Source organism: Oculina patagonica, chromosome 3 (genome assembly GCF_052425735.1).
Source record: "Oculina patagonica isolate OP01 chromosome 3, crgOcupat, whole genome shotgun sequence".
Classification (NCBI taxonomy): domain Eukaryota; kingdom Metazoa; phylum Cnidaria; class Anthozoa; order Scleractinia; family Oculinidae; genus Oculina; species Oculina patagonica.
Window position 1 is genome coordinate 25,105,512 of NC_135760.1, and position 14,601 is coordinate 25,120,112.

The window sequence follows — 14,601 nt, forward strand, 5'->3', positions numbered from 1 at the left end:
CTCAACAACATGGCCGTAAATTATTCTTAATTCTTTCCTCGATTTACTGCTCTCATTGGGGAACTGCAAAGCGTGACTTCATATGCACAACTTACTCTTGAAACGTGTAATGCCAGGGCTAAATTATCCCGAACATTATTGAAACATGCTTGGAGACATTTGAGGGAACCCGCGATTTCTACCAATATTCATCGTTAGTGAAATTGGTGATTCAGTTTACATGATCGGAGATCGACCATGCAAATATTTGGAACATTAAACTTCGCAGCCGACATCTCAAGGGAGTATTGAAACAGGGAGCATATCAATAGGTAAGCAAATCGATAAATCAATAATGAAGATCAACGAAATGACACTAAATACTTTCAGTAGGGAAAAGGTTGTCAGCCGATGTTTATGCTCAATCAATGCTCAGTCTTCCATTGCTCGGTCGTAGTTAAAGAAATTTATCAAACACAAGAGACTGTTTTATCGGGATATCCAAACACCGAGAAGAGAGTTGAAAATACGACGCGCAGCGGAGTATTTTTGACGAAATTCGATCGAGGGGTTTGGATAGCCGATGAAACACTTTCTCGAGTGTTTGATATATCTTTTCAATCGAAACAAAAAATGAGGAGTAAACGGAGAAATAAACTCGTAAAATCTATGCTAATTAAGACCGGGTATCCAAACCTCATTCACGGTTGCGATTGACTGCACCCATCGAGGAGTTGCGAACCGTGACTTCATGTTAATGCTCCGACAGAGTTGGAGCAAAACATCAAACACGAAAGAGAGTGTTTTATAACTTTTCCAAACACCGAAAAAATATGAAAATACAACGCCCGCCAGACGAACTTCGAAGTCCGATCGAAGTGGTTGGAAATGGGTCGAAACTAAAACTAAGAAGAAAACGCAAAAATAAAGTCGTAAAACTATATGCTAATTAAGATCACATATCCAAACCACCGACATGGTTTTGATTTCCTTTGTTTTAATTTGATGAGTTATGTCTAAATTGAGTTGAAAAAATTGAAACGATTATATCATCAATCACGAACCCGGGGGGGGGGGGCACTCCCTTATAAGGGCTTAACGGGGACGTGCGGCCCGATAGGGTATGGTTTTCAGGCTTTTTTGTCTTGAACGGGGTATATATTTCACCCCTTTTTGTCTTCAACAGGGTATCTTTACATGGACCAATGTCAAACAGGATAGGCATATGCCTGCAGAGGTGTAAATTTATACAAACTTAGCCACAAGCCGAATTTTCACAAATTCTTCGGTATTGCTGACTTCCGTTTGATTTCGGCATTGATACTTAGCTTTACCGTACCCAAATTCGCAAGTAGCCAATCAGAAGCCGAATCTACTGTCCTGATATCCTACGATATCAAGTCACTGACCTGATATGCCACCATATCACGGTCACTTTGAAGTAAAGAAGTGTTACTGTACGATGAATTGAAAAGAGGTTTACCAATAAAACAGAACTTCGTAATTTAAATTAAGCGGTGTTTAGCGGTCGTAAAAAGAGAAAAACGTTCCCGCCAAAACTAAACTTGAGCGCGCTCGCCAATTGCGCGATGTTTGCCGATGAGTACTGAGACATTCAGACTGAAAAATGGAGTCGGAATTTCTAAATTTTTCGCTTAATTTTGATTTTGAAAATTTAAAGAATGAAACTCTTCTAAACAAACGAGTGAAAAATAAGGCAGAAGAAGAACTTGGTAAAAGTGTTGAAGACCTAGTCAACACAATTTGCAGTACGTACCTTGCAAGCATGGCATCAACAGAGCGATAAATATAACCGGAGTTTAGGCTGAATTTGGGTACGGTAAATACCTAACCGTACCTTTTTGGTACGCTTCGGCTGCATATCAGGCTCGTTTGGTCTCGCCATGGGTATTTTGGCTCGACTGCGTCTCGCCAAAATACGAACCATGGCTTGACCAAACTCGCCTCATATGCCGCCGAAGCGTACCAAAAAGGTACGATTAGGTATAATAATTCACCATAACATACTTTTTTATGTCTTAGACGGGGTATCAAAAATTGGCATTCCGTCTTAAACAGGGTAGAAAATTCAGACGTTCGTGTCTTAAACAGTGTCAGGATTGAGGAGGCTGGGCCGCACCTCCCTGCCCGATATTATGTCGAGTATCCCCCCCCCCCGGGATCACGAACAAGCAATATTCTGGCGCGTGTAGTATCTAAAAGCACAGACGCAGATAAATGTAACTGTACTTGGTATATGGATTTGTAGGCTTGGATATGTTCTGCTCTTAACTGTTCTCAGTATATCATCCTACCTCAGTTTAGTCAGGACTTTCAAACTGGGTAAAATTAACCGAGATTACTGTACTGAACTGCAATTAGAGCAGTTTTCAATTGAGTGTCGTAAGACCAAAACCAAAGTAATTACTCTGGCCAATCACAAAGGACACAGACAATCTAGTGAACCAATCAAAACTCGAAGCAAATACATGTAGCTGGCACGAAGCGCGGGAAAACGTGCACGAGCGAGTCACAATTGGTTTTGGTTTTAGTTCTGATTGGCTGAGAAAGTGGCGCGAGATTTTTAAGCCAATAACTAAGCGTAGTAGTGCAAAACCAAAGCAAACGCAATTTACTTTCGACACTCAAGTGAAAACCGCTCTAACTTGCTCTTTTACTATGTTTCATTATATCGAACTTGAATTTGACTCACTGTGTTCTTTTGAATCTACAAGACTACAAGATTGATTTAGAATGACTGGCTGCCCTAGTGAAAAACGTAAAAATGTGGAAGAGATGGCCCGGGAGGGAGAAAACCGTCACTGATTACTGGATCCATAGGAATCCTTAGAAACTGGACTGTCTTCAAGCCTAATTAATTTGTCACGTTTGACATAGCTTTTATAATCGAAATAAAAAAGTCTTTTTCTTTTCTTTTTAGCGGGATGCCAAACAAAAACTACGAGGCGATAGCAACTGGCGATGAAGATGATGGTAAAGACTCTCATCATCCTACCACATCGGCAAACTTTCTCTCCCTCCTATCCTTCTGGTGGATGAACAACGTCTTCAAAATAGAAAGCAAGCGACCGCTGAATCAATCCGATTTCCTACCGCTTCACGAGGAGGACAGAACACGTGACCTAACAGAGCGACTTCAGAAGGAATGGAATGACCATGTACAAGAATGCAACGTGGCTGCAGAGGCAAAACAACCAAAACTCTGGAAATGTGTTTTGCGAATGCTGTACTGCGCGGAGATTTTATTCCTTTTGAGCTTTTGGCTTGTGGAATCCGTCTTCCGTGTTTCACAGCCCCTTGTGCTCGGTCTTCTTCTTCAGTCGTTAAGTTCCACCCAGAGGAATAGCACTCTAGAATACCTGTGCTGTTTTCTTCTGTCATTGAGTGGCTTGTCTACCGCCTTTACACATTACTCTGCCTACCGGTTGGAGCTGATTGGTATGAGACTGAGTAGCGCCATTAAGGGAATTGTTTATCTCAAGGTAAGAATGTGTTTAATTTGCCTTCATGGGTTCCACCAGGCGTTTTTTGTCGCACTGCTTCAATGCAGGCATTTGCAGTAGACGAACAATTGGATCCATGTAAAACTCTTCCAGTTAGAACAATTGGATGCCAGTTGAAACTCTTCCACGTTTTGAAACAAGCAAAACTTCATTCGGAAGATAGAGTTCGTTTATATCAACCACCCTGGGGTCTACTTCCATTAAAACGAAAAAAAAATGCAGTTCAAAAATATTTAAGCTTCAGTAGTCATTTAGAGCCGGCACAGTGCCGAAACTGATGTAAAATCGACAAGTCAGTAGTAATTTTGTCTCGATGAAATATTGAGAAAATAATTCTCTTTTGAACCAATCAGAATTCAGTACTTTTTCTTTCTATAAGTTATTCCTCGTATCATGCTCCCCCATCTTTATGTTAACGAGTGTAACTTGCAATTTTCTTCAGATTCCCCTTATCAGTCAACAAAGCCTTCGGGAGACAACAACGGGCAGTGTTATTGATTTGATATCAAATGACGTGCAAAGAATCGAACAGGCCCCTAGATGGATCCTTATCTCGCTCTTTGCCGTTTTTGAGGTCGTGGCAGCAGTTCACTTTTTGGTGTACTTCATTGGTTGGCAGCCTCTAATGGGAGTTCTGTTTCTCATGCTGTTAATCCCTTGTGTCGCAATAATCTCTGCTGTTTGTGCTGAACTGCGCGAGAAGACCGCTGAAGTGACGGACCGACGTATCTCACTAATGGACGAGCTTGTGACTGGAATCCGGGTTCTTAAGGCGCATGCGTGGGAGGAGAACTACCGAGAAAAAGTTCGCGACGTGCGAAGGTATGTAGAGAGATTGTTTGGAAGGATATTTTGTCACAGGAATCAAAAGAAAATTAAAATTTCGTCCAGAAGGTTACTATAATCTTGAAGAGTTTCTGATAATGGCTTGTCTTTGGATTTCTAAGTGCCAGTGTACGAATCAACAACTGCGTCGACATCGACATTTTGAGCATCATAGTAGATTTTCATCCTTAAGATACTAAATTTTTTTCATTTTGTGAATATTTCTTATTTTTGAATGGCAATGTCAGTTTCGGGGGGCCGTGTGTGTTTCTAACAAGGCCAGATGATTTGTATTTGAAATAATACACTGGGGTCCTACCGCACTTATCTTCCTGAATACACCTCATCATCATCATCATCATCATCATCATCATCATCATCATCATCATCATCATCATCATATCCTTTATTTAAACACGATAAGGGTTTTAAGCACAATGCTTTTGGGATCGTGTATTAAACTACATATTACTAAATACTGATAAACTAGTATTTTTTGTAAATACTGATACTTATAATAATTACTGCTAAATACTATTAGTATACACACTCAGTGATCTTGGTGTTTCAAGCAATCTGATTGGTTCGCTATCTCGGGCTAATGAGCATTATTCACTCTCTACGGAGTGAATAATGCTTGATCCAAACTGAAACAAAATGGCCGGCGTAAACTCGCGTTTCGCCGGCGTTTCTGAATCGCAAATACTAAGAATACAAGAAGATGCTGAACCAGAAAAGACAAAAAAAGGCTAAGAAATTTGGCCTGATGGTTTTCAAAGTAAGAGAAGACTACATATTTCGCAATTTGCAGCACAATGTCCACACAACTCGAGTACTAAAACGATAAACAATTGCTTACCGTCAAGTCGCTATTCGCCCGGCATCGGCAGAAATGAATACCGCAGATTTATCGGCAGCAACATCAAGTGTTATTCAACCAAGATCCTCCACGAATATTCAGGAAAACGTCTTTGTGCAAGAAAACATCCAGTTTTCACCACAGTTCTGCACACATTCAGTATAATCCAAACTTTCAGGTGGATCCTTCGCCAACTGCTCTTTCAATTTTCAATTCAAGTGAACTTCAAAAGCTTTGATTCAACGGTCAAAATGTTTTGCAAGCAGGTTTTTGATTCAGATTGCAGGTTTGAGTGGTGTTAAAGGACCATTTTGCTAGATTGTGACGAGGATTTTATCGAAGATTAACTAGATTTGCCATGTTTGAAGATTCTGTAAACTGTTTCGCGCATGTCGGTTAGTGCCGCTTGTATGTACGTTTTCCACGCATGAATTAAGAGGTCAATTAAATCGACTTTAAATGGTTTCCTTCTGAAAACTTTGAGATCGCTTGCTGTTGAGATCACTTCGTGTATATATACTAAAACAATTATTCTTTGAAATCTCGGTGAATAGCGGCAGAATATTCACCTCGCCGCTCCGCGGCTCGGTGAATATTCTACCACTATTCACCTCGATTTCAAAGAATAATTGTTAATTATTATTCATTCAAAATATTTCTTCGTTTCTGATTGGCTTTCAATCCCCGGCTAATTCCAACTAACCGGCTAGCACCGACCAAATTTGGAAGACGCTTCTATTATTGGACGAATGACGTAATAATTATTGGACGATTGACGTCAATCGTCCAATAATAGAAAAATTATTGGACGATTGGCGTCACGCAACAACGGCTTTGCACAGAGCTCAGCCGAAGGCGAAAATGGTCGCTAAATTTCAACATTGCGACGAAAAAAAGGCCAAAATATTAGATGATAAAGATAGCAAAAACATCAAAAAAGCTTCGAAGGGAAGTCACTTGATTTTTAAAGCTTATCTTCAGGAGAGAAACATCAAAAAACAGCGACACCGGAGGAATTGGCCACTGTTAGCTAAAATTCTACGCCAAAGTTAGTAGCCATTTTAATTCATTTTGTGTTTTTAGAGCTCTTGGAAATATTTTGAATGAATAATAAAACAATTATTGAATTCGGCTTTCGTATGATATGAAGAATTATGGATAACACCGTCCTCGATCTGCATAATTCTTCATATCATACTTAGCCTCATCCAATAATTGCTTAAAATAAACAATTAGTAACATTTAAAGTCATGGTAATGTCATGGTAAAGTCATGGTAATATGACCCAGTGGTATTCTGGGTAGACAGTCTTGCTAAGCTTAGTAATGTTCTTTTGTTGATTTCCCAGTAAACATTTGGTTTCATGGGTCAACGATTCGTTAATCAGGTGTAGAGCGATTTTCCATTGAGTGTCCTAAAACCACAACCAAAGTAATCACTCTGGCCAATCACAATGGACATAGACAATCCAGTGAACAAATCAAAAAATCGAAGCAAATTCATGTGCCTGGCATGTAGCCGAAGCGCAGGAAACGTGTGTGAGCGACTCACGATTGGTTTTGGTTTTACTCTGACTGGTTATGAAAGTGACGCGAGTTTTTTCTTTAACTAATCACTAAGCGTATAAACGTAGTAATGCAAAACCAAAGCGAATTACTTTCGACATTCAAACGAAAATTGCTCTAAGAAAACAATATATCTCACAATGGTTACTCCTGATATATTACCAAAAACAACTTTCGATGGTTGGTGCAGAATTTGCAAAGTCTTCGAGTTTTGTTCTCTATAGTTGATTCACTTATAATCGTTTTGTCTTGTTTGCCTTACAGGAGCGAAATTTTGATTCTACTGAAAAAGAACGCCCTCTTATCCATTATAGAAAGTTCGCTCTTCACTTCAAGGATAGTGGCAACATTCTTATCAGTTTTGAGCCTCGTTCTTACTGGTCACGTTCTTTCGCCGTCAACAGGGTTTATGGTACTCGCTTTCATGAATGTTCTTCGAATTACGTTGTGTCTTAGATTGGGTAACGCTATTCCTTTAGCGTTTGAGTTGTTTGTCTCATTCAGTAGAATTGAGAGCTTTCTGGTTTTGGATAATATGCCCCTTGATCCTGTGGAATATAACCAAACTTCCGGTAGGCAATATGACATGTTGAAAAATTCAAGTATTCGTACACAACTGCTGGTGAGAAAGCCTTTGCTGAAACATGAGGAAGCTATCCAGGAAGGCTTCCCTGGTATATGCCCCGACTCGGTCGAGAAGAAAGTCAAGCAATTAGAAAAACTGCCTGTTAAAAGCGATAAAAGGGTATCAGTTTCAGGTCTTACGTGCAAATTGAATGACAATGACGAAAAGTATCTACTTCAAGACGTCAGTTTTGAGGCTTCTGAAAAAAGTCTCACCGTCATTACTGGTCAGGTTGGCAGTGCAAAGTCAACACTTCTGGCCGCGATCGCTGGCGAGGCAATCCAATCAAGTGGTAAGATAGTCTGCTCTGAACAAATTGGTTACGTACCCCAAATGCCTTGGGTTTTCTCTGGAACTCTGAGGGAAAACGTGTTGTTCGGCGAGCCATACGACGAGAAGAAATATGCTGAAGTTATCGAGGCATGCGCGCTGACGGAAGATATAAAAAGATTTCCCAATGGTGATCTCACATTTGTTGGAGAACGCGGTGTCGTGTTAAGTGGAGGTCAGCGGGCTCGTCTAAACCTGGCACGCGCAGTGTACGCAGATGCTGACGTTTATCTATTAGACGATCCACTAAGCGCTGTAGATGCCAAAGTGAGCGAACACATATTTAACCAGTGTATTTGCAAGCTACTAAGAGGCAAGATCATAATTTTGGCGACATATGCAGAGAAGCACATGAAAGCAGCCGACCAAATTGTGGTGCTTGACAAAGGTTCTGTACAAGGAAGGGGCAGCTTTCAAGAATTACGAGAAGGCAGTAAAATTCTTAATCTTATAACCGATGCATATGGTACCAACAGTAAAGATAATTTGAATGTGGGAAGAAAAGATGAAAATAAAATAACGTACTCGTGTTCCAATCCAGTCATTGAGAACTTTGATGAGCTTTTGGAGATCTCGGAAGAAGAAAAAGCCACTGGAAAAATTTCGTCTGCTTTATATTGGGATTATTTTAGAGCCGGAATGCACCCCGTCTCGTTAATTGCCGTAGTTGTTCTTTTCTTGGCTTCCCAAGGTAAGTAAGTAGACGGTGCGGAACGAAATAAAAAGAAAACTCAGTCAGTGTTCAATTTTTTTGTACAAACAATATCATCATCATTATCATCATCATCATCATCATCATCATCATCATCAATCTTCATTGATACACGAAATCGTACCATATTTCCATGGTCTTCCTAAGGGTCGTGTGAATTTACACTAAGGTAAATTAACTATAATAATGCTTAACTAAGTACGATAAAGTAAAATAAAAATCAATGTTAAAAAATCTTTCCCATGCAATAAAGCTATATGTATGAAGCTATATTGCTCACCACGCTACAAAGGGTACTAATAAACTCGTATGTTGTCTGCTTATTTTGCAGTTGTTATGGTGTCTCCTGACGTGTGGCTTTCTCATTTAACCAAGAAGACCTTGAATTTCCAGCAACAAGAGACATCATTGGGTGTTTATGCAAGTCTTTTCTCCGCTGCCTTGGTCTTTGGTTTCATTCGTGCCTATCTTTTCTTCCGAGTTTGCCTGAAATCTTCAGAGAATCTCCATGACAAAATGGTCACCTGCGCTTTGCAAGCTCCAGTAGCATTTTTTGACACAAACCCTTCAGGGCGAATCTTGAACAGATTTTCCAAAGACATCGGCTGCATCGACGAACTCTTACCCAAGTCGTTTCTTCTTACCATACAGATGGTTTTGTTTGTGTTCACAGCAGCAGTGTTGCCCTCGTTTACAAGTGTCTGGCTCTGCCTCGTTTCCCTGCCCGCATTCATTGTCTTTCCTTACTTGACGCTGTATTACTTGAAGACTTCGCGGGAATTGAAAAGATGGGAGTCCATATGTCGCAGTCCTGTTTTCTCTCACTTCTCAGAGACCATGGCTGGCTTGGACACGATTCGCACTCGGAAAAGGGAAAGAGATTTCATTGATCAATTATATCGGTAAGCTAAGTAAGTCACAGGCAGCCCAAGCCCACGTTACGTACGAGTGGTAGGTAGGCTACCTGTGTTGTGTAGGACTAAGATTACACTGGGGGAGCAGGGGTGGCGCAGTGGTGAGAGCGCTCACCTCCCACCAATGTGGCCCGGTGCCATGTGTGGGTTGAGTTTGTTGTTGGTTCTCGTCCTTGCTCCGAGGGTTATTTCCCCCTCGTTTTTTCTCGTTTTTTCTTCGCTTGCCCGCGTTTTCGCTTTTTCCTTCAACTGCCGAGAGCCTGAAACAGGCTAGTTTCTCCGGTTTTCCTCCCACCCAAAAAACCAACACTCCAAATTCCAATTCGTTCTTGGATGCACGTAAATGTCTTAACGAGCTCCTGAGCTCTTCTGTTTAACGTGGGTAAATAAATTACATTTTTTTTATTTTAAGATTAACTGTTAAGAATTAATAAGGATCTGTAGGAAACTTTTATAACTGAGATGTGTTACTGATAGGTGTGTGAGGTGTCGTTAATAAAACTTTAAGAGGGTCTGAATGGGGGGGTCCACATGTCGGTAGTCAGTTAAAATTTTATTATTTTGTCGGTCGTCAGTTATATTTTTCGCCCTTTGTCGTTAGGCGGTGAACCCCATTCGATCCCTCCTTTAAATGTGCTGTGTACTTTGAACTTAAGCCAGATAACATCACGGCACTAAAACTGACCAATCAGTCTTTTCACTCGAGGTTGACGATGGCTTTTTCTTAGGTTGTATAAGCGTCAGTCGCTAACAACGGCCTTTTCGGGCTACTTTCACGAGGACGGTCACATTGGACGGCTGCCGATATTCCTGGGTTGAAACCATTTGCAGTCAACTGCCTTTATAACGGACACCTTCGGGACCACCATTTGGTGTCCGTAATAAAGAGAGTCCCTAGTAGCGATAGCTATTTTTAGTTATTCCTATTCGCCGGGACTTCAACTCCTGTCCGTTATAACAGGATGTCCGTAATAGCGAGGTGTCTGCAAGGCAAGAGTTGACTGTATCATGATACAGATTACAAAATCTTCTTCAATACAGTCAACGGGCGGATATTATCTGCATGGGCGGATAGCAGCTCTTGCAACTCTCACATGAATGGCTCGCTCTCCTTCGAGAGAACAATAGAACAAACAACAAGAAAAATGCCTCTAGCCCCTAAAACACTAAATTGCAACTGCTACACTGCAGCATAAGGGATATCCTGCGATCAATACATTCAATATAATTGCGTAGTTTGCCAAGATTCGTCCGATCTCTTGCAAAGCGCTTCCTGACAACAGTTTATGCAGCTGCAAAATGTGTTCTGTTGATAATTTAAAGAATAAGTATCAGGTAATAATTCGTGCTATTTTGCAGGATAATTATTAAAGGACCCTAGTCAGCCACGCCTTCGTTTTTGTTTACATACGACAGTTTCGGTATTATATCTTACGCTGAGCGTGTCTAAACGAAAGATATCACTGTGAAACTGCTAAAGATAATTAAAAAGACTTCCAGTAACACAACTTACAGCAATGTAATGAGAATTGGCTTCGCCATACGGTTTTCATAATTTCGATGGCATCGAAAATGGTGGAGGCTGACTAGGGCCTTAAATAACGGGCTTCTATTTACATAGCATTGGATTATTTCGTAGGCATCAAGATCTACATAATCAGGCGTTTTCTATGGTAGCAGCAACAACTCGATGGATGGCAGTGAGAGCTGATGTCCTCTGTTCACTGTTTATTACTGCTGTGGCCTTGGTTTCGGTTCTTCTTTCTCAGGATCCAGGTATGGATAAAAATAAATAAATAATTAATTAATTAATTCGTATTTATGTTATTCTTCCTGTGGCGTGTTTTTGATTGGCAGAAAGATATTAACCAGCGCATATAAACTTGATCTTTGGCAATTTTCACTCTCAGTTTAAGAGGCTCTACCATCGTGTATAAAGGCATAAGCATTTGGCTGCATTTTTTGGTCAAAATGGTGGTAAAATTATAACTAGCGCTCAGACACTAAAAAGAGTTTGGAATAACAAGACGAAGTTATTAAGTTAATTTTTGAAGTGAGAGCAATTGGTAGCCAACTCTTAGCGATTTTCCAAGGCACCGATTAAGTGGAACTTCGAAATTTGTTTTTCAAGCTTGTTGTTGTTAGAAATGATTTCTTTTGATATGATATTTGAACCCGTTACACGAAAGTTCCAATAAGATGTAAATGATTTGGTACATAATTTTGTCCAATTAATGTCGAAGTCCTGGAGGATTCCGTCTTAAATATTTTTAACTGAAGACATTCTATTGTACTTTTAGCATCCGCTGGACTTGCTCTCTCTTACGTCATCGAGATTGCCAATAATTCCCAATATGCAATGCGACAATGTGCAGAGGTCGAAAACTTTATGACGTCAGTCGAGCGAGTCATGGCCTACACCAACCTCGACTCGGAACCAGGATACAACACTGAAACACTTCCACCGATCAACTGGCCTCGCGATGGTCACGTCAGCTTCAGAAATGTCGTCCTGAGGTATTATCCAGGCGGACCACAAGTGCTGAAAAACTTAAGCTTTGAAATTAAAGGAAAAACTAAACTCGGTATTGTGGGTCGAACGGGAGATGGAAAGTCGTCAATTGTAGCCGCTCTTTTACGCATGCCTGAGGCTGAAGGAGAGATATCCATTGATGGTGTGTGCATAAGCAGTATACAGCTGCAGGAGTCGAGAAGATGCATTTCTGTTCTCAGCCAAACACCTGTTCTCTTCTGTGGAACTCTTAGGAAGAACCTCGATCCTCTGAAGAAACACAGAGATGATGAGCTGTGGAATGTCCTTGAAGAAGTAAAACTAACAAGTTTGATTGAAAACCTCGAGGGAAGACTTGACTACGAGCTGTTAGAGAGAGGCGAGAATCTGAGTGTCGGTGAACGACAGTTGATCTGCTTGGCTCGCACGTTACTTCAACAAAGTAAGATAGTCATCTTGGACGAACCGACGGCAAACGTGGACCCTAACACAGAAAAAACCATCTGGAGCACTGTGCACGAGAAACTGAAGAATTCTACCGTCATCACTATAGCTCATCGATTGAACACTGTCAAGGACTGTGACGTAATATTAGTGTTAAAAGAAGGACAAGTGGCTGAACTGGACGCCATGAATACACTCCTTGCCCGGGAGGGAGGTGTTTTCTATAGCATGGCTGTTTCGCAAAGTTTTGCCTTTTAGCTAGCCCGTCAGGACCCAATTAAGGGAACAGAGGGCAAGGTGGTCTTATGGTAAGCATGTAGGACTTCGGGTCGCACTATCTGGTTTCGAGTGCTGGTCGGGGGCATTACGTTTGCCATTTGACAAGGCACTGTGTTTTTAAAGATTCTTTCTCTACTCAAGAGTTCAAATGGGTGCCAGCATACCGTAAAGGTTACCTGAGAAAATACTGGGGGGGGGGAGGGGTTAATCTTTGATGGGATAGCATTGCATCAAGAGTGAAAAGCAAGACTCTTTGTTATGATATTATGATATTATCATATGTGACGCCTTAACGCTGGTTCACATTTGTGAGATAAACACAAGCATAAGCCCAAGCATAACCACAAGCATGTTCAAACTTAGCTTGCGCTAAGCACAAGCACAAGGCGACATACGCAAGCGCGGTGCTTCTGATGAACACTACATGATATGAGTCACGTCAACCGCCAAATCTTGTGCTTGTGTTTGTGCTTATTTCACGCCGGTTCCCACTTGTGCAATAAGCGTAACACAAGCGAAATAGGCATAAGCGCAAGGACAAAAAAAAGGAACATGTTTCTTATTCTCAGTGTGCCTCTGTTTGAGCTTATTTCACCTCGGTGCACACTAAAGTTTTCTTGTGCTTTTGCTTGGGCTTGTCCTTATTTCACAAGTGTGAACCAGGCTTTAGTAGTTCTTTAACCAGTTTAGAAGTACTTAAGCGAATGCTACCTGTTATCTATCTACTTCGCGAAACAGACAGAAATGGCCTCACTGTAGCTAACAACTCTGAAAAAAAGTTGCCAAATTATGTACTTCAAGTGTTTCTTGTTAAAGTTTGATATTTGAATGCAATGTACTACGATTAACGTCTTCTTACACTATACAAATACAAAATGTACTCGCAAAATGGATATAACTCGCTTAATGGACAGCGGCTGTAAGGGCTGCATCCTATGCTGCACATAATGCCTTTTAAGTCATATTTTTTAGTCGTAATTTTGCAATTAGTTAAAGAATTTAACATTTTTTTTATATCATATATTATAATAACATTTTTATATCACTTATATATATTTTTATTGTATTGATATTAGTATTAGTGTAGTTTTTAGTTTTTAGCAGTGTCTCCTAGCTAATTAGTATGGTGTATTATTCCCAGGCTATAAGGTTTTGACACTTTAATACAGTTCTCATTTACTCACTCACACTGTAACGAAACGAAAAGAACCTACTTAATACAGGCCTCTGTTGATATGGAAGCTTTCTGTGGAGCCTATGGGCAGGAATTGCATGAACTTGCGTTCCATTTAGGCTTGCGATGATCTTGCATTCACTTCTGAGTCGGGATCAAATTTGCACGCAAAGCAAGTCGGCGCAAGGCTTTCACCGTTTAGCCACAGGACGCCAGTCAGCGCAAGTTCGTTTGCATTTTGGCTACATTTTTACAGCCTTAAAAGGACTTGGGTTGCAACTTGTCAGTTCGCAATTTCAACTTGTGGCTTCTTGGCCTTCCCCCGTTTGGAGGAGGCATGTACGACCCTTCAGCCCACAATAAATTGATAACCAAAGGAACAGCCGATTTTCTTTTCGTTTCATTATCGAAATCGTCCGCAAAATCCGCCATTTTCTTTGCGACTACTTGGTTACATTTTGACCGCGTGGAACTTGGCCCTTGTAATGGCAGTTTTTTTTTTCCACTTGCAAGTACTTGCGACTAAACTTGCGTGTCCGTGTGAGAACAAATTTCCGAGGATGGTTCAGATTGAGTTGAGAGAGAGGGGATGTTCCGTTCTTGTTTTTTCGGTTTGACTCCTCGAACAATTCATGTCAATTGATTGTTGTGAATGAATGTGGCGCTTAATCGAGGGCGCGCGGCGCTCTCATATGCGGCGCTACATCGGGGGAGGAGCTTATTCGATTAAATACGGTACGCAAAATTACCATTTACAAAGAGTGAATTGCACTATGATTTGGCCGAGAACAATAAATATTTTACTGAGTCATTGATGCAGCGGCGTTTGGCAGCGAGCAGCAGGTCGTGGAATTTTTCG

The 14,601-nt window shown here is 40.8% G+C and overlaps 1 protein-coding gene across 1 annotated transcript; it reads left to right on the forward strand.

Moving 5' to 3' along the window:
* Nucleotides 1-112: 112 nt before the first annotated feature.
* On the forward strand, nucleotides 113-13,613 carry LOC144647204 (ATP-binding cassette sub-family C member 4-like). The gene is made up of 7 exons (XM_078506969.1): nucleotides 113-311; nucleotides 2,921-3,482; nucleotides 3,946-4,325; nucleotides 7,017-8,398; nucleotides 8,751-9,321; nucleotides 10,973-11,109; nucleotides 11,634-13,613. The coding sequence occupies exons 2-7, from the start codon at nucleotides 2,925-2,927 to the stop codon at nucleotides 12,545-12,547; spliced, it is 3,942 nt and encodes a 1,313-aa protein (XP_078363095.1). The 5' UTR covers nucleotides 113-311; nucleotides 2,921-2,924; the 3' UTR covers nucleotides 12,548-13,613.
* Nucleotides 13,614-14,601: the final 988 nt, after the last annotated feature.